This window comes from Suricata suricatta, chromosome 14 (assembly GCF_006229205.1).
Source record: "Suricata suricatta isolate VVHF042 chromosome 14, meerkat_22Aug2017_6uvM2_HiC, whole genome shotgun sequence".
Taxonomy (NCBI): domain Eukaryota; kingdom Metazoa; phylum Chordata; class Mammalia; order Carnivora; family Herpestidae; genus Suricata; species Suricata suricatta.
The window spans coordinates 63157632-63182830 of NC_043713.1; the positions used below are offsets into that span (position 1 = coordinate 63157632).

General features: G+C 41.9%; 1 protein-coding gene across 6 annotated transcripts in view; it reads right to left on the bottom strand.

Moving 5' to 3' along the window:
- Positions 1-25199, bottom strand: part of LDLRAD4 (low density lipoprotein receptor class A domain containing 4) — a 420255-nt gene that overhangs the window by 176479 nt on the left and 218577 nt on the right. For all 6 annotated transcript variants that reach the window (XM_029921392.1, XM_029921393.1, XM_029921394.1 and 3 more), the window contains one exon: positions 18364-18504. In XM_029921392.1, coding sequence (XP_029777252.1) covers positions 18364-18504 — 141 coding nt within the window. The remainder of the gene's footprint in view (positions 1-18363; positions 18505-25199) is intronic.

Below are 25199 nucleotides of genomic sequence, written 5' to 3' on the forward strand. Positions count from 1 at the left end.
ACTCAAATCATCCCTTTAAATTTGGTATGCTAGAATTTCTTTATGCATTTATATAACACATTTAGAACCTCTTTCTAGAGCTCACTCTCTAACTAGATAAACAATCAACCACCAACAGATAAAATCTAATTTATTTTAATCAAACAACTGTATTCTATCATTATTGTTAACATTTCTCCTCCACATAATTCCTGTCGTCTTGCTCTCTCTCTCTAATTCACTAAAGGGGGTTCTTCCATCATCATAGCCCCAGAAAGGCAGCATACTGTACAAAGGAGACAGGTGGTCCCTCTTGGAGAATGACACTGCAATAAACAAAACCCCCCACCAAACACTGGGATTGAGCAGCCGCCCTCCTGTTCTGTCTCCGCACTCAGCAGAGGCACCGCACCCGAAGGAACATCTGCAGTATAGAAAGCAGCGCCCATTAGCTCCTGCAGCTTGTTAGCATATTTTATTGCTGAGATCACAGCTTTCTATTTCTGTCAAGGTGCTACTAGGTGCCAGACACTGGATTCACACATTGCGTCATTATTGTCCCCAGTGAACAGATTACACAGCAATATTGGGGATGGAGGTTGAAAGGTAATGAGAAGGGGGAACAGTGGGAAAAGCAGACGGAGCACCTGGTACTTTGTAATAAGCGAATGGGCTGATCACACAGAGGGAGGTTCTGTGAGGGGGCACTGGTAGACATCTTCTGGCCTGATGAGCACCTCTCTCAGAAACCTAAAAATAATTACATTATTTATAAACAAACACCTCTCTTGAATAAATGCTGTTTCCATATCTCATTCAAGTTAAAAACAGAAGTAAAGTCACCAATTCGCATGCTGTTTTGAACTACATGGGAGTCTAGGATCAAAAAACACCTTACTTGCCAGCAGACCAAGGTGTTGAAGAACCAAGGTCGCTACAGAGAGTGGCAGAGCTGCTCATTCCTAACACAAGTAAGCACAAATCACCGTCACCCACGATAAAAACAAGTTTCAGTACTGGTCTTCCAAGAAGAATATCACTGACGGTCCTGGCCCTTCAGAGAACGTTACACCCAAAGCTTCTACATAACCTATCACAATTCACAGACTTCCCGACCTCCACAGTGCACGCACATGATCATACACCAAACACATCAACAGCAAAGGAAAACACGGTCCATCTTTCTTAGCTTTCAAGGCAAAGTGCTCGATCCTGTATCTTTTTTCAAATACAATTCTTACTCTTATTCAAATGTTATATTTGCACATAAGAAAATCCCACACACATCTCACTAACAGGCACCCCAGAGAGTAGAGAAAACAGGGAGAAGTTGGTAAAGGGGAAGAAACTTTCAGCTATAGTATGAGTAAGATCTGAGATCTAATGTAAAACACGGTGACTATAGTTGAAAATATTATACTTTATAAATGAAATTTGCTGTGAGAGAACTTAAGTATTCTCACACAAAAAAGATAAATGTGAGGTGACAGATACATAGTTAACTAGATGGGAGCATATACATATATCAAATCACCATGATGTACACTTTAAATATTTTACAATTTTTTGTGAACTATACCTCAATAAAGCTGAAATTTAAAAAAACAATTAAAGAAAGTTGCTAAGCACAACCAGGATGTTGACAGTGATGCCTCGGGAGCCCCAGTGGACTGGCAGGAGAACGCAGGCCCTGTTACTGTGAGGATCTGCCTGCCCTATGAGGTAATCTTTCTTCCTCCTTTGCATCCCAGGGTGCTGCTCCACCTCAGCACCTGGTGGCTTCTCCCCTTCTCTATGTTGGATCCTGTCTCCCTCAAAAACTTGTCTCGGGTCCTCCCTCTGCTCTGGTCACCCGCTGCCCTCTTCAAGGCACCCCCTGCCCTGAAAGAACTTTCCTGCCTTCCTTTCTCTTTCCTCCCTCCCCCTCTCCTTTCTTCCAAGCCTCTCAAGCCTCTCGGACAGCACTGGACCCACATTACAGCAATGAGGGAGCCTGCAGGACACATGCAGGACCCACACTAGGACCGCCCACATAAGGGACGCCTGCAAGTTGGGGCACACTCTACCTACCTATCCACCTCCGATGTGGCTTGCACGCTGATTCCTCCAAATGCTTTTTTCTACATGACCTACACAACTATCATAACAATAGGACTATCCTCAAAAACTGCTGAAAAGATGCCCCATAAGGCCAATGTGCGGGGAGCCTACCCACTCTAATAACCTTCTGAGTTATGTCTCTGTGTCTCTACCCTCAAGGGGTACCCTCAAGGCTCCTTCCAGGCAACTCCCTCTTTCTTTTTTGTCTTTCCTTGTCACTGCCTAACGGGACAAGTTAGTATGGAGACATGATAGAGTGGAGAGAGAACTGACCTAAGAGATAGAAAATATTCACATCAGGGTACCTGCCACTGACTATTTTTGTGACCTGGAGAGAGTTATTTACATTCCCTTGGTTTAAAGGTCTCAAGTCTATAAAGAGGATCACTAAACTAGGTGATCTCTCAGGAACTTCCTGCACAGAATTGCTTTCTAGCCTAGCCTCACTGGCTCACTCAAAAATCTTCAGTGACTTCCTTCAGGAGAGAGAATAAAAACCGGACCGATACCCCTGGCTTTTCAGAATCTGGCCCCAACCTGCCTCTTGTAGGAGTGTTCCTCAGAGGCAGCCCTTACCTCCAAGCAAGCTGGCTTACCATGACAACTTCTACATGACATCTCTGCAGCCCACTCCTCCCTGTGCTCCCAGCCCCTCCTGCTGCTCAAGAAATGAAAGTTCTCCAGAAAGCCCCCTGATGAGGTCTACCCTGAGCACCCAAACTCAAAAAGATTTTCCCTGCTGTCCCACACACTAGCACTAGAGAAGCTGTCCCAAGCTTTCATGGATCTTCTCAAGTGCATCATTTTTAGCACTAGATAGAAATGTCTGGAAAACAGAGAACATATTCTGCATGCCCCTCCCCCAAACACCCTGCACCCACCCCATCACCCAGCCCTGTGCCTCTTACATACTCAACCCACAAAAATACTCTCCATGAAATATGCCTCCAAAAAAGGGGCATATTGCTTCTATTTAGTATGTCATTTTCTGCAAGTAACTACCCTAAATATATCTAGAGCACTCTCCGGCATCCTGCTCAGATATTACCTTTCAACAACTAATTCTCTTTCAACTTTTAAAAATTAATCAGTGCCGGTATGCTGTGTCTGTGTGTGTGTGTATGTGTGTGTGTGTGTGTGTGTGTGTGTGTGTGTGTGTGTTTTTGAGAAGCTAACTACACTGGCCATCGGCTCTTATCATTTCCAGATTAAAATGTCTCGACATGAAAACAAACATGGCACTGCACGAGCACAGGGAGGCAATGGCTGCTGGTCCCCGACAGCCTTGTGGGTGTTAGCAGAATACATGGATAGGTCTGAGAAAGTGAAGACCCCTTCCATCTCCTAAGATCAGATTAGCATTTAAAAACTTGGTGTCATGCCAAGCTCTCTCCCCATGGAATAAATGACACTTGACATTTCTATCTTCTAAGTATACCTAACAGAAAAAGGAGGGTGTCTCTGAGGAGTGCATTTTCCTTGGTCGCCCTTCTGTGGAAAACTATGTCAAGTAATAGACACAAACTTAAATCAAGTCACAGAAGGTAAACAATTGTCCTTGCCTGGCCCAGCCACTGCTCCCATGACGGAGAAAGCTGCCGCCAAACTTCAGCCTGCTGCCTGCTTCAAACCCAGACTGGTTGGGAGAGGCTGTGTGAGCAAACCCCACTGGTGCACCTTACAGGAGCAACGGCTGGGCCTTCCCCCCAAGATCTAAGGAGAAAGGGATCAGAGGCTGTGTGAGCAAACCCCACTGGTGCACCTTACAGGAGCAACAGCTGGGCCTTCCCCCCAAGATCTAAGGAGAAAGGGATCAGAGGTGCAGCTCATGTTCCTTGTTCTTTCTTTTTTAGAATCAAATGAAGTAACAGAAGCCCCAAACTCCCAATAAAGAGACAAAGATAAGGAGGCAACATACCGAGGCACCCTTCCTATAACAGGTGTGTGCCACCGTGAGGGCCGGTGCCTTTTCTCAAAGAGGGGGAACAATACCATATTCTCCTAGCCAAAGCACATACACGAGCCCACGAGTCACCCCACAAAATCTCTGGAGTCCCTAAAACAGGCAGATGCAGGTTTTGTTTCTCTGACTGCACGTGAGCAGAGCCAAAAACTGTTGGGGTTCTGCCAAGTGTTGTGGTTCACCCTCCAGACACCCAAGACCGCCAGTGTGAGCTGACATCACTCCCCCAACATTTCACCTTGTTGCCACAAATGGACGCTCTCTATGGGTTATCCAAAGAGTAGGAAGAGACTTGGGCTGTAAGCGTAAGAGTCTGATGGGGACTACAGGCAAAAAGTTGGGGAGAAAAAGATGCCTTTCTGAAATACCAGCACACCTTGGAACAAGGACTACTTGTTCACTGCTTATGGCTGCAGCTCTTGAACACAGGATTTCGTCTGTTTTTCCTTTTCCTTCTGGGAAAGAAGAAGCAAAAACCATCTACTTTCCCCTCTGCTCTTAGAACAGAACAAGAATGAATGAAGGAGTGAAGAAATTATTATTGCTAAATTTATGTTGTTGGAGGGTTTTTTTCCAAATTAGAAGTCTATGCCCACGTCTCTGTTGAGACATGACTAAAAAAGCTATGAGCTCAGGTAGTGCATTCAGGGGCCTTACCCTTGGGGTGGAGGGGAGCAGGAGGGCCCACTCCAGCTCTGCAGGGCAAGACATGTCACATCGTGGCTGTATTTTAGCTGTATTTTTGCAATTACTCAAAGATGGTCCCTTTCAAGCTTTATTGCAGATGCTTTTGAGTAAGTTTTCTTTTTTTAAAATTTAAATTAGTAAAAAAAATTTTAGTGTTTATTTTTGAAAGAGAGAGAGCACAAGTGGGGAGGGGCAGAGAATAAGAATGACACAGAATCCAAAGAAAATTCCAGGCTCTGAGTGGTCAGCACAGAGCCTGATGAGGGGCTCGGACCCACGAACTTGTGAGATCATGACCTGAGCTGACGTCAGATGCTTAACTGACTGAGCCATCCAGGTGTCCCATCAGTTAAGTTTTCTAAGACAAATATATGACTACTCATATCAAGCCCCAAAACGAAGCCCTTTCCTGCTGAGTTGAGTCATGTTCCTCTTGTTGGTAGTCCCTTGCATTTCCCCATAATTTTATCCTGAAAGCAAACAGCCCCTTCCCCACCACCGCCACGCTTAGATTGGGAGTCTTCATAAACAGAAACTCATTACTTATACCATGTAAACTCCATTCCTGGCACTGAGTTAACACATAGTAAAATAACCATTAGGGAGTAGCCATGTACTAGAGCACAGCCAGGCAGGGTGCTTCTGAGATTTTAATCTCATTTCCCATAGCCCCATTAGCAGAGCTGCTTGTGATGAGATCCAGCTTTGGAGAGTTCTCAAGAGATTCATCAGAAAAGAAAGCAAACCAGGTGAGTTTCTAAAATCCTCCTTAATTAAGAGGCTAAACCCTAGAAAATGAACAGTCAGAATGGACAGCCTTGACTAGAGCAGTACTTGGCTCAATACACACAATTAATGCAGGTCACCCAATGGTCTGTGTTCTTATTTTAATGACACAAGAAGACATCCTCTTTTTCTGCTCTGTGGTCTTCCAAAGACCATGTCTGAATTAAATCATTCTGGATTCTGTGGCGGAGTACAGTTTAAATCAATAGTGTTATCATACTACAACTCTCCTTTCACGCTCTCCCTAATGTCTAATATTAGTCAAGTTTGCACTAAAATTGATCAGTAACAGAGGGCGGTTTCTCTTAACACCCCCGCCACATCTAACCTCCCTCCCACCCGTTGGCCTCCCCCAGGAAGCAGGATCCACATTGATTTCTATCTGATTACCGGAGAGCTTGCCCTGACTTTCCCCGGTTACTTAAGCCGGCGTCTCATTGCGTGTCCTTAGAGACCAGGGCTTCGCTCAGGCAGAGAGTGTCTAGACAGTATTCATGACCCATCTGTCTGGCACGGCCCAGCGGATGGCAAACTCTATTAGAACTGAAACCATTTTTCCCTCCTCCTCCTCCCTTCCCTCTCTGCCTTTGCAAAGCAGGAATCTGACACTGAAAATTACTATCATTGTTGCAATTCTCAAAATAGCACCGCCAGACTTTCATTAACATCCACGCTAGACTACTAAATATTTAAAGAAGTGGATAAATTTCATCTGAAGTGGGACAGCCCTGCACACATGAAAGCAGGAACAGAATCAAAATGTAAATCTAAGAGGTTGTTTTTATCCACGTAAATTTAGTGTCACAGCAGGAGGAAATGATGCCTCAGGTTTATTGAAACTTTCCCTCCCATTCGTTCTCTGCCTTTGTTTATCTGAAAAGGCAGAATTGCCTTTCAAGACCCTACAAGATTTTAATTGATCAGAAAACTGTCTTAGAGAAACAAAGGCAGCAAACCAATGGGGCGAGCGGCGGAGGTGGGGGGGGCGGTGCAGGAGGCCCCTCTTCGGCAGTGAAGGGGGGTGAGCACGCTGCTAGTGCCTCCTTGGTGGCTCACCCCACAAAACACATTCAGGTGGAATGCTGCCAGCGATAACCCGCAACCTGATCCGGCTCAGCCAGAGAGATGCACATCCTTCTCCTCACTTTGTTTTAAATACCATCTTGGATCATTTTCATACAAGTCAAAAATTGGTTTTGTCATGGATTTTTTTCTTATGTTGAAATCAGTGGGGGGCCCTGTCAAAGAATACACACTGCTCTATAGAACAGCTTGATTTACTGCAAATGGCTTCCACTGCTGGCCTTGACCAAGGTAAGCCAGAATTCAGCAAGTAGAGCCTTCAAAGTACAAGCCACCCCTACCCTATGCCCTAGGACAACACAACACACTGGAAGACCCCTGTTCCAGCCTCCCTGCAGTATAAAAGGTCTCATCCACTGAGTTGCTTAAGGGCCCAGGAAACAGGTAGCCCCCCACTCCACTGGGACTGCTGAAAGGATCTCAAGGGGCCACAGTGCACACATAAGATCTGAAGGAAAATTAGGGGTGTAGGGCCACAAGCCCACATATGGCCAAGGAGGGCTGGGGTGCTCACAGCAGGTGAAAGGGGGAGAGTAATGGCAGAAAGTTGCTCTGCTCACTGGATCCCACCAAGCTTGAGCCACACAATCCCTCATGTGTACAGTGCAGCTGTCATCAAACTCACCCTCCTGATGGGGAAAGTCAGACAGAGAGGGGAACTGACTTCGGTCAGGTCACATAAATAGTACACAACCTGGGCAGAACTGAAGAAGGGATTAATTAATTAATGAGTAGAGGAAACCCAAAGATTCTTGACACACTAGGACTACAGAATTAATTTTTTATAATCTGTTTGAAAATCCACAGTGAAACCAAGATCATCAGCATCTATGTATCAATTAAAAATGGTCATATAAACAACTGTTCTTAGAGCACGCTCTTTTATGGACCTTCATAATAACAGTCTGTCTGATCTCTAGCCCCAAGCCCTACAAATTTCTAAAAACTGCTAAGTAAATCCTTACCTTGCTCAAAACTTTCTTACACCATTCACAATGAATGCAGGACCTGAATGTGAGACAGGAAATCATCAAAACCCTCAAGGAGAAAGCAGGAAATAGCTTCCTTGACCTCAACTGCAGCAATTTCCTACTCGATAGATCCCCAAAGGCAAGGGAATTAAAAGCAAAAATGAACTATTGGGACCTCACCAAGATAAAAAGCTTCAGCACTGCAAAGGAAACAATCAAGAAAACTAATGGGCAACTGACAGAATGGGAAAAGAGTGTTGCAAATGACATATCAGATAAAGGGCTAGGATCCAAAATCTACAAGGAACTCACCAAACTCCATACCCAAAACATAGATAATCCAGTGAAGAAGATCTGAACAGACACTTCTCCAAAGAGGACATCCAGATGGCCAACAGTCACATGAAATGATGCTCAGTGTCACCCAGCATCAGGGAAATACAAATCAAAACCACACTGAGATACCACCTCACACTGGTCAAAGTGGCTAAAATGAACAAATCAAGAGACTATAGATGCTGGCGAAGATGTGGAGAGACGGGCACCCTCCTACACTGTTGGTGGGAATGTAAACTGGTGCAGCCGCTCTGGAAAACAGTGCGGAGGTTCCTCAAAAAATTAACAATAGAACTCCCCTATGACCCAGCAATAACACTGCTAGGGATTTACCCAAAGGATACAGAAGTGCTGATGCATAGGGGCACATGTACTCCAAGGTTCATAGCAGCACTGCCAACAATAGCCAAATCATGGAAAGAGCCTAAATGTCCATCACCTGATGAATGGATCAAGAAGATGTGGTATATATATACAATGGAGTACTACATGGCAATGAGAAAGAATGAAATATGGCCATTTATAGCAAAATGGATGGACCTAGAGGGTGTCATGCTAAGTGAAATAAGTCAGGCAGAGAAGGACAGATGCCATATGTTGTCATGCATAGGTCTAATAGGAGAAACCTAATAGGAGACCAGGGGAATGGGAAAGGTGGGGAAGAGTTGGGGAGAGGGAGTGAGGCAAATCATGAGAGACTCTTGAATGCTGAGAACAAACTGAGGGCTGAAGAGGGAGGGCAGAAAGGGAAGGGGGGTCATGGTCATGGAGAGGGGCACTTGTGGGGAAGAGCACTGGGTGTTACGTGGAAACCAACTTGGTAATAAAATATTAATTTAAAAAATCATGATAAAAAACCCAAACACATAGAAACAAAAACAAAACCATCGCCTAAGTTCAATACCTAACTACAGCATGTTCTAGCGCTGTGAGCCTGAATAACTTACCTAACCTCTCTGAGTACTGTTTTATATGAAAACTTTCCAGGATGGCTTTGTGGTGAATGACATGATGCATGTAAACAGCTGGCACTCAGTAATGGCAGCTTTCTGCCTACCTCATCTCTACCCCTGAAGCTGCAGGCCTTCAGATAAACTCTTTGTACCCACCGGTCATCAGAGAAAGAGAGCAGTGTTTTCATACTTCCTCTTGAATAAAGAGTGATGAAACACATGGGAACCAGAAATGGGTAAAAAAAAAAAAACAGGGTCAGTGAGCACGCGGTGTGCACTCCCGTTTTTCAACATTCAAGATGATGAACAGATTAAGATGGGAGGGATGCGACAGGTGTCCTCGCACAGCCTCCTCACAAGCAGTTGTCCTGCTGAGCCTCTGCTGAGAGACACAAACAATATTCTATGAAGAATACAACTGAGGCAACTGGCACGAGTTTAATTTGAGTTTTATATTGGAAAACAGGACTGTGTCAACATTACATTTGCGGGGTTTAGGTAACTATATCATGGTTATGGAAGAGTGTCTTTTTCTTAGGAAATACACACTGAAGTGTTTTGAGGTAAAGAGACATGGTGTCTTCAACTTACTCTAAACTGGGTCTGAAAAAAATTAAAATGTTAATATAGAGGGACAAAATGATAAAAAGAATAAATTTTATAACTTTACTCTAAGTTTGACAATTATTTGAAAATGAATTTTAAAAGACAGCAAATAGATAAACAGGGTATAAATGTAATAATATTTACTGAGAACTTACTGTGTACGAGGCATTTTTGTAATTGCTTTACCTAAACTATCTTATGAAATTCTCAGAAGAACCCTTTGAAGGAAATACCAATATTATCATCTTTATCTATAAATAAGAAAGTCAAGACAGGAAGCGGATAAGTGACTTGCCTAAAGGTACAGTAAGTGAGTGGTGACTACAGGATTAGAACTCAGGACCTGATACTATAGTTTGTATTTTAATTTTTTAATATTTATTTATTTTTGAGAGAGAGAAAGAGAGAGACAAAGTGGGAACAGAGGAGGAGCAGAGAAAGAGAGGGAGACACAGAATCTGAAGCAGGATCCAGGCTCCGAGCTGTCAGACTGAGCCACCCAGCTGCCCCTATACCTTGTATTTTAAACAAATTGTAAGGCTAGCCTGGGAGCCCAATCACAGTTTATGGGACCACAGGAGAATGTGTTTTCCAGGAGCAATAAGAACCCCAGGGTGCTAAAGATACACTGGCATGAAACTGGGACCTGCCCTGGTAGGACTAATCAGGTACACACCACGCCCACACTGAGATGCATTGCCATTACTTACACACACTCAAGCATGCACAGACTGCACACACTCTAGCGCACACACTCACATTTCTTGAGGGCCTGGAAGGAAGCATTTCATATTTCTTCTGGGCTTGGCATGAACAAGCCCTTCATATAAAGTATGAGGGTATCCAGAAGCCAAAGATTTATCTCCCAAGGGTTGCTATATTGGGAAACCTTGACCTCAGTAAAGCACAGTAAAAGTCTATCATACTGTTGATTACAGAATAAACACTACACTTAAACTACACTACACTAAGCCCAGAGTAGGCTTATAGTCTGGTTAGTTTGGGTGTTTATGGTAACCCAATATATATTGTAATGACGGACAATTTGGGAGGGCAGACCTTATTATCACCTCTTTCTGTGTATTGTCATTTGGGCTGCCAGGATTGTACAGATATTTTTAACTCTTCAGTTCTACTAGCAGGGCACTAGGCCATGCAAAATGATATTTTATGCATCCTCTGGTCAGACTTGAGTTTTCAAAAATAATCATGTTCATCAATTCACTCAGCAAATACATACAGGGCCATGAACCACATGCTATATATTCCATGTATTACATGCTAGATATGCCTATTACCATATGCTATATATGCCACACACCATATGCTATATATGCCATGCACCATATGCATATACCATGCACCATATGCTAAATATACCATGGGCTCTGGTGGGCATAGGAGCTATAGCAGAAACCCTTATACATCCTGTTCACTGAAGGTCATGTTTACAGCATGCTGAGAAGTAGTAGAGGAAGAACAAATGGTTTTCAGTTTAACTCAATAAATGTTTTTCAAGTGTCCATATATGTACAGTTCATGCTATGTTAGGAGTATCAGGGCTTCCAAAGATGTAAGCATAGCCCCTGCCTTCAAAAAGATCAATATCTAGTAGGAACTATACTTGTAAACATGTAATGATCAAGCAGAACAGACAGCACCTTATGAAGGGCACAATGTGTTGCAGTGTTCCAAGTAGGAGAAATTGTCTCTGGCTTTGGGGAGGGGATTAGAAAGGGTGACCAACTGGATATAACTGGCAGATGGTCAAAATTCTAAAAAAAACACCAAATAAGAAACTGGTCTGAGGTGGAGGGAGACATCATTGCTTCAGCTTTGGATGCTCAGGGCTTAAGAGGCTTGGAAGAGGCCCAATAAGCAGTTGGATACATCGGTCTGGGCTGGAGATAAGAATATGGGCACGATTTTGATGCCCATGTGGTGTCTGGTATTACCCAGACAAAGGCTAGGAATGAGAACTATAAGCCAAGGCTGGCACCTGGGGGACTGAGTTGCTGCCAAAGAGAAGGAACAGCTGGAGGTGTCCAGAGACCAGTCAGCTGCAGATCCTGTGACCCTCAAGGGAACAGAATCTCAGAAAGGAGATGATCAACCTTGTCAACTGCAGAGAAAAGACTAGTAAAATCAGAAATGGAAAAAAGTCCACTGGAATTGGCAATGAGTAAGAGAGCCAGCAAAAGTAGCTAGGAGCAAGTGGTGGTTAGTAAAAAGGGGTTATAGAGGAAGCAATCAGGGGGTGTCTAGCTGTCTTCCGAATGCACTTTAAGGTAATCCAGGGAATGGAAGGAAGCAGGGTAGAAGCAAGCAGTGAAGTTCTGCACAGCAGTGTGGAGAAAAGCAATAGAGGGCTCCAAGTGGGGAACTTCAAGGATTCTCAGGGATGCTGAGGGCCCTGCCCAAGTGGAGGCCATGTCCAGTCAAGGTGTGGTGCCTGTTGGCAGCTAAAGGCTTCTCAGGAAGAGCTGGAGAACAGAGTACATCCCAGAGTCCACATAGTGGGTGCAACAGAGAAGTGCTGGGCTCAGAGGCACAGGGGTGTAGGGAGTTCAGAGTGCAAGGGAGGGAAAGGGAGGGTCAAATGGGTGAGATGAAAGAACAGGCATGAGGGAATGAGCTCATGAGGCTCCTGGGCACCGGGGAACTGGACAGACCCTCCATTCCTAGAGTTGTATGTGTTTGAACAAGCCACTGGGATTCAGAATTCCAGATAAAACCTAGGAGGTGAATCACCCAAGCGCACCAGAGGGGGTTTCCCAAAAGGTTCCATATATACATCAGATATGTTTTAATACATCAGTTCATAATGACACATAAAGAAATTCTCATCGGTTACCTATGAAGGGTGAGAGGAAATTTTCTCATTTTTAAGAAAACTGATCCTACATGATATCTACTTCATGGTAATCACATAGTTGATGGGGAGTTTCTCTTTATACAAGTATCCCCACTAATAAGTGAAGAAAAAAGGATGGCATTAGATTATGACTATTTTGCAACCCCTCATTACTAATGATAATCATATAACAGAGGGACAACTAGACAGGATGAGCCTCTGGATGGAAGACAATGGCACCTATGAACCCAGTTCACACACACAACATTCAAACCTAAATCTCCCCAAACTCTAGATGTAACTACCAAACTACAGGAACTAGAAGGCACAGAGGAGCACATTTAGTGACTTCATGGGAAAGCAGTCAGCAAAATCCTGAGTATGGAAACCCTCTAGAACAAACAATCCAGACCCTTATACCAAAAAGTTACACTATGTAAGAAAGTAAAAAAGTATTCAGGATAATATCAATCCATCTTGGAGCAATTTTTGGAGCCTCTTTGGATCCTGGTTCAAACAAACTGTAAACAGAACAAAACAAGGTGCCTGCCTGGCTCAGTTGGTAGAGCGTGTGACCCTTGACCTTGGGGTCATGAGTTTGAGCCCCATGTTGGGCCTTAGAACTTATTTAAAATAAATATTTTTTCAAAAAAACTTAAGAACAAAACAACATACACATTTATAAGATAATTAAAGAAATATGAACCCTGACAGGATATTTGATGACAGTAGTGATGATTAATGTTTACTGAAATAATTACGGGGGGGGGGGGGGGGGAAGGTCTGGTCTTTGTGAAGCCTGGTTGTGATAAGTTCTCCACATGGTTTACAAGGCTGGTCCCAAATATGAAATACTTGGTGTTAGCTAAAACTTACTGCAGTTATCATTTCACAATATATGTAAGGTCAAGTCCTTATGCTATGTACCTTAAACTTACACAGTGCTGTATGTCAATTATTTCTTAAAACTGAGCAAACGAACAAACAAACAAACAAGCATACTTGGAAAGTAGGAAGTTAACAGTCAAAGGTGAAGTACCAGGTAGTGTAGCTCAGTGTCTAAACATGACTTGAGGCTAGGTGCTGGTCCCTTTGCGGGGTGAGGGCAGAGAACTGTGAGAACAGCTGGTCTGGGAAGAAAGATACTCAGCTCAGATTTTAGTATGTTGAACTTTATCATATTTGTTTGTTATTACCCTAAGTGGCCTTGGGCCAAAAAAATTTCGTTCTTAAAAAGTCCTGAAGTTAAAATCCTGGCTTCACTGGGTACACGTTATTAGCTTTAGTTCATTCGATTTGGAGATTCAGTTTTATGAGACCACCTATGGAGAAAGAAGCAACTCCCCCTCCACTGGGGATGGGAGCCCCTCCACTCCCACTTTTCCTGAAGCAGACCCCCTCAGTTCATTGGAAATTCTATTGGACCTGAAAGTGAAAGTCTTTCTGATTGAACTGCTGGCTTCGTTTCAACTTTGGGCTTACTCTTAAGGTCTAGTGGCATGAATTCCTCAGCAGTGATTGCTTAAGGAAGGCCTGTTCTTGCCAAAACTTCCAAAGTACACAGCTCTTTCCAAGGCTTCTTGGAAGTCAAGGGAACTCTGCCTCTCCCCAACCAAGATGGAGCACAGTGGCTTTGAAAATGCAGTGTAATAGGAAACAGTTGGCTTGGTACAGAGAGGAGAGTTCACTGAGTGTCTGGGAGTGGCAATGCCACCATCACTCAGGAGAACAAGTGAGCTGTGCAGCTCCCTCCTGCACATGCGCAGCAGACCCACAGGCAGTCTGTCTTTTAGAGATGGCCAGAAAGCACAGCAAGACTTACTGGCTTTTCTCAATGGGCCCAATCCACTTTCCAACCCCATCTCAGGCTACCTGCTACCCCTTATGCTCCCCATGCTCATGCTGTTCTTGGCCCTCACACCCTGTCCTCTCTAGGCCACCTAGCATGTCTCTTCTACAAAGTCACCATGACTACCAGTCCAGCCAAAATAATTCTCTCTAAACTATTGAACCAAAAATACTAGAATTGCTTAGCTCTCACTATCCTGTGTTCATATTTAGTTATCTTTCATTTCTTTGACTATGAGTATCTTGATAACAGGATCTATGTTTTCCTTCATCCCACACAGTTCCTGATACAATGATCAAATAAGGCACTTAATAATTTTATTTGTAAATATAATAATCTGTTTAAAAATAAGTCTATTTTTCTATACAATAAATCATTTTATTTATATAATTTGTATTTTTAACGCTCATGAGTACAATATTTTGATGTAGCACCCAAGAGAAAAGATATGTGAAAAACTGGCAATTTAGGCTGATAGCATTTTTCCTCTTCTTTAAAAAAAAAAGAATGAATCCAACAAAACTCTTTCCCTGTGAGGCCATCAACACCAGCACAGTCCTCCACATCTATGCAAAATCCTTTGAGGCTAACAGGAAAATAAGTGAGTCTTAGTCAATGGATAGTCTAACCATAGTTAGCAAAGTAGACAAGCAGGTGAAACCACTCAGTCTAGGTTCCAACAACAGTTTTTGACAGGAAAAGCTACTTACACTTACTACAAAGGCCTCCATGATTATTAGTATTACTGACTTCAGAAATGACAGTAATATTTTCTTTCTAACTTTAATTCATGGTAAATTTTACCAAAAATCAAGTGAGAGACAGAGATGACCAAGACTTCTGAGCCACGGTGCATGCCCAGAGCTAATACATAGACAGAAAACTGATTTTAACTCATCTGGAAATCCAGAAGATTCCAATTTGCTTTACCATAAGCACATCAAATAGCAGACCACTGTTTCCTTCAGGTGGGAACAAAGCAAATCAAGTAAATAGATCTTGTTCTTAAATAGTAACAAGGAGGAAGCACTATGTGTTTTTCTGGGATGTGACATTTTATAGGCAAGAGTTCCTGTAAAATTTCAAGTTCTCAAGGTAGAGAGGAAGGCGAGCCTCAACATCAGACTGTCCATCTGCTATAGGAAATGTATTGGGAGATCTATTAAAACCCACTTTCAAATGGAGAGCTTCTAAGCCTCATTGCACAGCTATTAACAGAAAGAAACATACCCTTTGTTTATATTCTTGCCCAATAGGGTATAGGGAGAAAAATAAATTCATTCTAGATCGTCTTCTAGCATCAACAAAGAGTGGGAAAGCTACAGCCTTTCCCCAAGACTCCTGACTACAAAGAACACACCAGCTACAACAAACTCGGAGCAGGAGTCCTGATATGACAAGTGGGCTGAGTTCTCTCGGTGCCTGTGAAGAACTGGGGCAAAGGAGCACAGAGGGGCTGCTAGACAGATCAGAGTAAGCAGCCCTCAGCTGAGGAGGGGACAGAGTAGGTAGGAAACATCCAGAATATGTGAAGATGAACTCACCTTTGGACACGCGAAAAATTCTATAACATATGAAGAGTGGACCTGACATTAGAGACAAAGGATACAAAGTCATGGTGGTCCAGCTCCCCAAGAAATGGCCACACCATGAGAGGGGATGATGATAGTAATGATACATTTCATGTATATCATCTCACTTAAATTCTCAAAGCAACCTTATATGGCAGAGCACTATTCCCATTTCATAGATAGGGAAACTAAGCCTTAAAGGGGTTTAGTCACTTCCTTAAGCTGAAACTTGAACCCAAATCACAGCCACAGTCTTACTCTGTGTCCTTATGCCTCCTGGTTTTTGTCTTAATGTCCCATTTTAGCTATAAGGACACAAGTTTTAGTTATATCTGAACAGCAAGGACCAACAGCTTGCCAACAAGATCTTAAGATTCCTATTAGGACAAACTTTTGTAGCTGCCCGGGCAATGTTGAGACATTTATAGGTGTGACTCCTTCACCTTGCCTTAAGCAAAATTAAAGCACTCACATTGTTAAAAAATGAATAAAAAAAAGGGTGCTTGGATGGCTCAGTTGGTTAAGTTGATTATTCTTGGTTGGTTATTCTTGATTTCGACTCAGGTCATGATCTCACAGTTTGTGAGTTTAAGCCCTGTGTTGGGCTCCACACTAACAGCATGGAACCTGCTTGGGATTCTCTCTCTCCCTCTCTCTCTGCCCCTCCCCTGCTTGCGTGCTCTCTCTCTCTCTCTCTCTCTCTCTCTCTCTCTCAAAAATAATAAACTTCAAGAAAAGTACATTTTTAAAGAACAGAAAAGAATGCTAACAAGAAGGGGAAAGAGGTGGGGGAAAGGGACGAGGGGAAGGGGAGGTAAGAGGGTTCAATACAATAAGAGGACTACAGTTGAATTATCCTAAAGAGAAGGGGAAGCACCTTCAAGATACGGAGTAATAGTCTGCGAAGTGCCCCAGCTTAGAGTACCAAAGGTTTGGATGGCTTGCTTTTCACATAGAACTCTCCAAACCAGTCAAAGTACCACACAGTTGTAATTTTCTCTCTGTAGTCTATCATGTAATATGTTTGCTGTTACTCAAGTCTAGAGAAAACAAAATAAGAAATTGCCTTTACATTGTTCTCCTTCTAAGACCCCCTGGCTTGCGTCTAGTTGACCTACATTAAGTGTTAGGACCAGCAAGACTCTAAGTGCTTTATGCAGACCATCCCACTTAATCCCCACAATATCCATTCTCATGCCCCACTCTGCAGATAGTCACAGAGCTGCCCCACTGTTAGGTGAGTGCCATGACCAGGATCCTAACCCAAAAGTCAGACTTGAAGGAGGCAGGACAGTTCACTGTGGGGATCCTTTTCCTATGTCCAAGCAAACTGCATTATGCAAATTACAGTACTTATGACCACAAAGGCTACTCAATTATTGCTTCTGAGAAGTCAAAGGAACTCTACTCTCCCTAACCAAGATGTAGCACAAGAGCTTTGAAGACATCTCTATGGATGTTGCTCCTGTGAAGACACAAGGAACAAATATCAGGAAAGCACACTCCTAATCTTAAATTGTCTTCTCAAAGTATAGAGAACACTCAGTATAAGAAAATGCAAACTGACATGAAGAAAACTATTACACTATTAGACTCCTGAATTTAGCAAGCATAAATAAGAATAGGCCTTAAAACTCACAAGGTATGGCCACTTTCTGAGCTTGCCTTCAATACAAAAACACAGCAGGAAAGAGAAAAATATTTCTTTTTAAAAATCTCTTCTCATTTCACATTATAGTATCAATATTTATGCTGTCTGATGGCCATATCCAAAATTTTAAATCTGTAAATAAAAACAAATATAACATCTCAAGATAATGTCTGTAAAACTGGGGAGAGAAGCTGAATTTCATAAAATGATCTCAGGAGGACCCTCAGTAGGGTCCTGCCTGGATAAGCTATTGCAAAGACATGTTCTTCATCAACTCACTTCACTCAGCTCAAGAAAACACAGGAAAAGATAAGGCAAATTTTCTAGGAGAAGGTCAGTAGTGTTTCAGAGCTGCCTTCTTATTCCTTCCTCTTCATAAAAACTATGAGATCAAAAAAATGAATGAACTTCAAACTCTGATTTCACCTTTTCCAGTACAAGAAATGGTCAAAGCCACAGCCTTGGGATGCATACATGTAAACACCTCAATTTGTTATCCGTCTAGTACCAAACAGAAAAATACATGATCAGAGCTTTTTTCAAGTCTCATATAAATTCTTCTACTTTCTTATTTTAATTACGTGGTTAATTATGAACTCTCCACATGTCTTTCTTTGCTTATTTAAAATTATTTTCAAATTATTATTTTGAATTACTCTAAAACTTTCTACAAAACTGACATGAATATTAAATCAACATATTATTTATTATAATCCTGTTGGTGTTTCTAAAATAAGTAGCCAAGCCTATTCTAAAACACAGTGCCACTGGCCATCTCTGAAAGTAGAATGAATTTCCCACTTTTAGACACACCATCTTTCTATCCTGAAAGAACAAAAACATTTCCTTTGTGAAAATATAAAATTTCTTTTCTTAATCCAAAATCAATATCCTTTTTATTTCCCTATGAACTCACCTCTTATTTCAAAAACACATCCAACATAACGGTACCAAAGGAAGTAGGAGGGACTTACAGTTGAAGATGCCGGGAGGTGGATGCTCAGTTACCAGGAGACAATTTTCTTCATCACTGTTGTCCCCACAGTCGTTCTGTTGGTTACAGACCAGTGAACCAAGATACAAGCATTTACCGCTGGTGCAGGTGAATTTGCACTCTGAAAAAGTACAATATAAAGCATAAAGTAGTCAATACAAGCTTCATGCTCTTGAATTTTTTTCCCCCCATTTGTGCATTTTTGTGCAATGATAGTTTGGGAGATCGGTCTTTCTGTAGATCCCAAGAAACTGAACTCAGAGAGGGCTATCTTGGTAAGGACCTTCCTTCTATGAAATACACAAGACCATGTCCCACAGGCACTCTGGAGCCCGCTGTACATCACTCACCCCATGTCTCTATAAAACAAAACGAGTAACACAGGTGCTTTCTTCCCATGACCTGCCCAGCAAAAAAGAAGTCATAGATATAGGGCTCTTATTTTGCTCAAAAACATCTGTGGCAGTTTTCCAAACCTCTAAGGACATGGGGGACCCTGAGAAGCAGCAGCAGAAGTCCAGCAGAACTTGGGAGCTCAGGCCTAACAAAAGGAAGCTCAGATATTTTATTTCCAACTTGTCACTGGATATCATGGCGCTCTGGGCAAAATATTTAACCTCTCTGGTATTCATTCACCTTGTGTCTCAGTAAAACCTATTTTAATAGCAAGCAGGGGGAGCACTGACTTTATGATGTAAATCACAGGAAAATAATGTGTGCTCTCTGCTACCTAAGAAACATCAATGCCAAGGGCCATGTGAGTAACTTACCGAATGTGATAGAGCCCAGCCTAAATCCCTATAGGCCACAAACATGGGATCCTTGAAATCTCTACAAATCAGTATATGAAAATGGAATTTACTTTTATAAAACTTTGAAATAAATTTGCAAACTTAACACATTACTATCAAAGTAAGCATTTAAGGATAATGGAAATTATAGAATTATATATACATGGGCACATAAAAATCTATGCATATCTTACACTGAATATCATCTTGCATTCTGACTGTGAACTTTCTCTCAGGAGTACCCACAGAAGCTGGCAGAACTTACACAGTATGTCCACATAACTGGGTTGAAAGAAAACTTCAGGAAAAGCATCTCAGATTGCTACAATGCTGACTCTCATAGCCTCTTCATTTCACCTCTGTTTTGTCTGTCTAAAATATGGGTGGCAGGCCTGGATCAAATCATAGGTCCTTTCAACTCTAAAATTCCATAATTCAAATAAAAGACTGGGCATCAGCACACCAAGGCCTCCTCCAGCTATGTTAACAATAAATGAGGCTGCAAAGAGAATAACCTGTTGCAAAGAGACAGAACTTAAATCCTCAAAATATTTCTATGGTCCAGTATGAAAAGGATATTACAATTCTTCATTTGCCCACATTTTCTTCAAAGAGGATAGAAGACACTAGCCCACCCCCTGACCTAGTTTAGAACAGTGTGTGAACACAGCCCAAACGCACATCTACAAGTTCATCGCTGGCCACAGGGTCTAGGTTAAAAACTTTGTGCACAGAGTGTGATCCAAGCCATGTGGTAGGAACATTGCTGATGCCAAACACTCTTCCCATAAGGCTGAAACATTAAAATCCAGCTGTTTGAAATCACATTTATGAAGTGATTTTTTTTAATGGAAAAAAGAGATGTCAAGAAAAGAATTTATCTTACTTTCCAAAAGAAATATTACAGTTCAATTAGTACCAAACATGAAAAGGACATCAGCCAAAAACAGGCTGATGTTGTTGAAATGGTAATTGGAATAAAGGGAACACTAACCTAAATTGCATCAAACTCAAACTCAAAGATTAACCATTGCTGTGGATTGAAAGGATCTCAGGTACGATTACCACATTCTCATTTGTGTGGAACTTGAAACCAGCAGGAACATGAAGTCACACCCACACGACTCGTTTCAACTTGTTCAAGGGAGACCCAGTCCAGAGAACAAAATGTTTTCAAGGAAATGAATTATGTGATTCATTCATTTATATAATCAATAGTTAGCCCCTTCTCTGTTATGTGCCTGGTATTAAGACATGGAAACACAGAGATGAAAGAGCAAGCCCTCTTCAAAGAGCTTACACCATGGCTTTTTTTAATCATGTGAGAAGTGACCAATATATTTTCTAACTCTTTCCAAGGACATATTTTCCTTCTTTATATGCTTCACATCTAGAGTGCTGCCCAACAAGTAAGAGCCACTCAGCGAATCACGTATTTATGGGATAAATGAATGATCTAATCTGAGCCTCATAAAAACCCTGTGAAATAATTAGGTAGATATTATTCCCATTTCATAGATGAGTAAATTAAGACTCAGAGATTAAGTGGCTTGCCCATAATTGAACACCTAATAAACGGCGTAATTCAACTGTGTCCAAATCCACTACCTCTGGTCTCAGGCTCTCTCCAGAACTGCCTCTCAGTTTTCAAGTGTGCTTTCATGAATGTGTAAGGTTCCTTTGTAATGAAGATGTTCACATAAAAGTTTTTTTTAATCTTTATTAATTTTGAAAGAGAGAAAGAGTGGGAATGGGGGAGGAACAGAGAGAGGGAGACACAGAATCCGAAGCAGGCTCCAGGCTCTGAGCTGTCATGTCAGCGAAGAGTCTGACACGGGGCTTGAACTCATGAGCCATGAGATCATCACCTGAGCAAAAGTTGGACGCTTAACAGACTGAGCCACCCAAGCGCCCCAAAACAGTTTGTTTTCTTAAGTAGCTTTAACATTACTCAGGATGTGTTAACAAGGCTTTTGCTACTAATTTGCTTAGAAAAAAAAGTCTTAGTTCTTACGGAAAACATCAACATCAACCAACAGAATTTCAAATTCATAAAATCTAAATCTTCTCAATGATGAGTCATTAGCTAAATATCAAACTAAAGGTCTTTACATTACATGGCCACTTGAATCAAAATGACTGGATTAAAATTTTTACTCTATTCTTGATGTGATGTAGAAAACACTTTTAAGCGTTAAAGATTAATGCTAAAGTTGGAATAAAAGTGCAGAGTAAAACATCTGTCTAAGGTAACACAATTGGTGACAGGCAGGCTTTCCACTTGATCCTGACTCCCTCTGCAAGGCCGTTTCCCCCACCCTTTGCTATCCGGAAGCCCGGTGTGTTCAGCGGTCCTCTAAGAGCCCGGTTATTGTGCTGTGGGAAACAAGGAACCTTAGATGAGAGGTGACCTAACCCAGGCGTTAGCTAACGCTGTAGCAGTCATCACTTTGCAGTATGCATCAAATCAACATGCGGTATCCTCAGACCTATGTGATGTTACATGTCCAATCATATATCAATAAAACGGGGGTGCGGGCAGCGAACAAAACACTGTTTTCAATTTTCCGTACACTCTTTGTAAAGCCTTAGTTTTCACATGTATAATCTCAGTCACAAAATAAGGACCTAGATACAGTATTCCATCACAGCTGTAAAATCAGCCTTTTTGTGAACTGGCAAAGTAGTCTATGGTAGCTATTTCAGTTAAAATTCATACAGCAACATCGGCTCATTCAGTTCACACTTCTATCCTTCACAAACCTGAAAACTGAGAGTGATTCTGGCTCCAACGTTTCTGACACCAAATCTAGAATTTGCTCTCAGGAATGGGGGCCTTCTCAGTGTACTCACATTATGAATCAGCGAGATCAAATTTAGCTGTTAGTGACCTCTAGGTGAAGAATTAATAGGTTTCTAAAATAAGCATAAACAATTTTACCACAACCTATGTAAGTTTACATTTCCCAGTAGAAAGTGGACAACAATATTTTTACTGATCTATATACACAAGGCCTACTCCCCCACAAGGTAAAGTCCAATAAAAATGAAAATCAATGAGTAAAAGACAAAAAGCATGAAGGAAAACAATGCAAGAGAAAAGAGAACAACTTTGTGATGTAAGAGAGCTCTAGTAACCGGCCACTAAAACGAAGTCCAAGCACGAGCAGCCATCGAGACCGGACACCAGAGGCACGGCGGCCAGCCCTGGCTAGCGGCAGGAGTCCCAATTAATCAGAAACAGACTTGCTCCTGCTTTTAAGACTTACAAACGTCCACAACGGCTTTCGTTAAGGGGTGCCTACACCAGGGTGGAAGCTATTTTATGTACCAATTTTGTCAACTAGGGGAAAGGGCTCCCCGTACGGTTCTTTCTTTATCAGCCTTCAGTGAAGTTAGAGTACTGGAGCCAGAAAACAGCACCAGAAAGCAGTGATTTAGCAAACTATGAAGATACGGCTTTGAGAATCTTCAGAAATGAAAAGCTAATCCTTAGGGCTATTCTTCTCAAATGTCAGCTTTTGACAGTATGTGAATGGCATACGGATGATAATATGCATATTCTCCTACAAAATTGTTCAATGCAATGAACACACTTTGAGTAACCTGTATGGAACTTAATATCTACATATTAGCAACACTGATCTCTCTGGACATCTGAGGGAAGAGGTCTACAGAAGTTGTGTGTGCCTCCCCTAATGTCATACAGCGACCTACACAGCATGCCAGAAGTCACAGGTAAAGATACTGTATCACTGATGCTCTCTCCCCTCCCTCAAAGACAGAGCTGACTCTCCTGGCTATAAATTTGGAACAAAGGGGAATTTAATTAGAAGGTTTATATTCTGTATAATGAATGAAATTACCCACAAGCATTTAATAAAAGTCAAATCTTAAATGGTACTACTGAAATCATAGTTGTCCTTCAAAAAGATGAATATGGCATGATAAAAGGATGTTGGCCCACATAATAAGATTAACGTAGAAGGGCTTCCCATCAAAGACAGTAATAAAATTTTTTTAAACTCAATCCATTTTATGATATGGCTTATCAGTCCCACTGTGGTGCTGAAAAGATAATTTTAATGTGTCTGAAATTATCTGAAAAACATAAGTGAAAAATGTGCTCTTTAAAAGTCCAAGGTACTTTCAGGCTTTAGACTTCTAGTCCTACAATTACCTTTTGGAGCAGCTTTAAACACTGTCCAACTTTCATCGAAACACCACACGACATTTTAAAAGTCAGTAAAAGTCCTTTAGGACTTGGATTTGCAAACAGCATTATTACCTTTTTGTATTTAAAACCAATTAATGAATGAATTTATTTCTGTGGTTTTCTGTATATAAATTTGAGGAGGTATTCTTACTAACTTGTTAGCACAGTACTAAAAGCAAGCAAGTAAAAACTACCTTAAAATACTTTGAGGAACAAAAAAGGTATATCAATATATGCAATGCACATGAGAAATTGGTTTGAAAGGATGCAGATCAAAATATAAATAGTGGCTACTTCTGGGTGCTGGGATCACTAATAATTTATAAGTTCCTTGATAATTTTAAGTATGATTTTTTAATCAAGAAAAATATAAATCCTATTTTAAGGCAGAAAATCTCTGTGAGAATCAAATGTTTGTAGAATTCTAAATCTATCACAATCCGAATTTTATTGATTTTTTTTTGAAAGAGAGCAAGAGAGCGAGTGCAAGCGGGGGAGGGGCAGAGGGGGAGAGAGAGAGAGAGAGAGAGAGAGAGAGAGAGAGAGGATTCCAAGTAGCTGCCACACTCAGTGCAGAGCCCAATGTGGGGCTCCATCTCATGACCCTGAGATCATGACCTAAGATGAAGTGAAGAGTCAGAGGCTCAACCCTCTGAGCTGCCCAGGCGCCACACAATCCTAATTTTAAAGGCACTGATAAAACACCTGACTGCCCATGGCATCATCCAAACAGAAATCCAGACAGACAGCTCCAACCCCATAAGTATAAACAGGACTTCAGTTACATTTCTTGTCATGAAATACGTGCTGACCACGATCATGGGTGGACCATTAGCAGCAGAAGGGGTACCAGGAACTGCCCTGGGAACTGCCCCAGGGGAGTGACGAATGAAAGGTCTGCGGTGAAGTGGAGCCAGGCCTGTGGAGGCTTGTGGGCCTCTGGGCAGAAAGCTGCTTAACACTGAGACCTGAGGCATTAAATAATATTAAGCACAAGGACTGATACCCTCTGACCCTGTAAAAAATATTTCATTGCAGTACAGTATGTGTAAATGTGGGTGGGTGAAAGAGAGAAAGAGAGATATCCAGGTCAATGGGTTTATACAAAGAGGAAAAAAAAACAACACCCATATAACCAGCACACTAATCACGATACAGAAAAGGCGTGGGGTGGCGGTAGGGTTCCTTGGGGTGTTCTAACTTCCATTTTGACAGGAGGTCTCTGTATGTGAAAATAAGGCAGGGGGGATAGGGAGCATGTACCCAGTCATGAAGAACCTTGTATGCCTTGCCAAAGACTGTTAATGGCTCTCAGTCTCTAGGTTTTAAATACATGTATTTAAATGTAATGGTAACTGGACAGTACAAAGCATTTAATATATTCTCATCAAGACTAACCTTGCATAAAGGTTCTCTTCTTACTTTGCTTCACTGAGCAAATAACCTGCATATAAGCAGCACATAAGCAGCATAAACCATAAAACTCAACAGGAGTTTTAATGTGTCCACCACCAGATTTTACCAAACGCATTTCAGGTACACAGCCCATGAGGACCACAGTCAACTGGTAAGACTAACATAAATGAATGCACAAGTGTTTTATAGCACAAAACCACGCCCCAAATGGGGGACCCAACAGGGTGAAAGGGAGGCATTTATTTTTGGGTATGGCAACATCTGGGCCTCATGCTCCTTCTCTCTAAGTCAATTCCCCCTCTTCAATGCTTCATTCATTCATTCAAGTGTCCGGCACTGTCTGGGGCAAGGAGCACGGCCACCGGCGCCAAGGGTAAACGCGAACAGTCCACT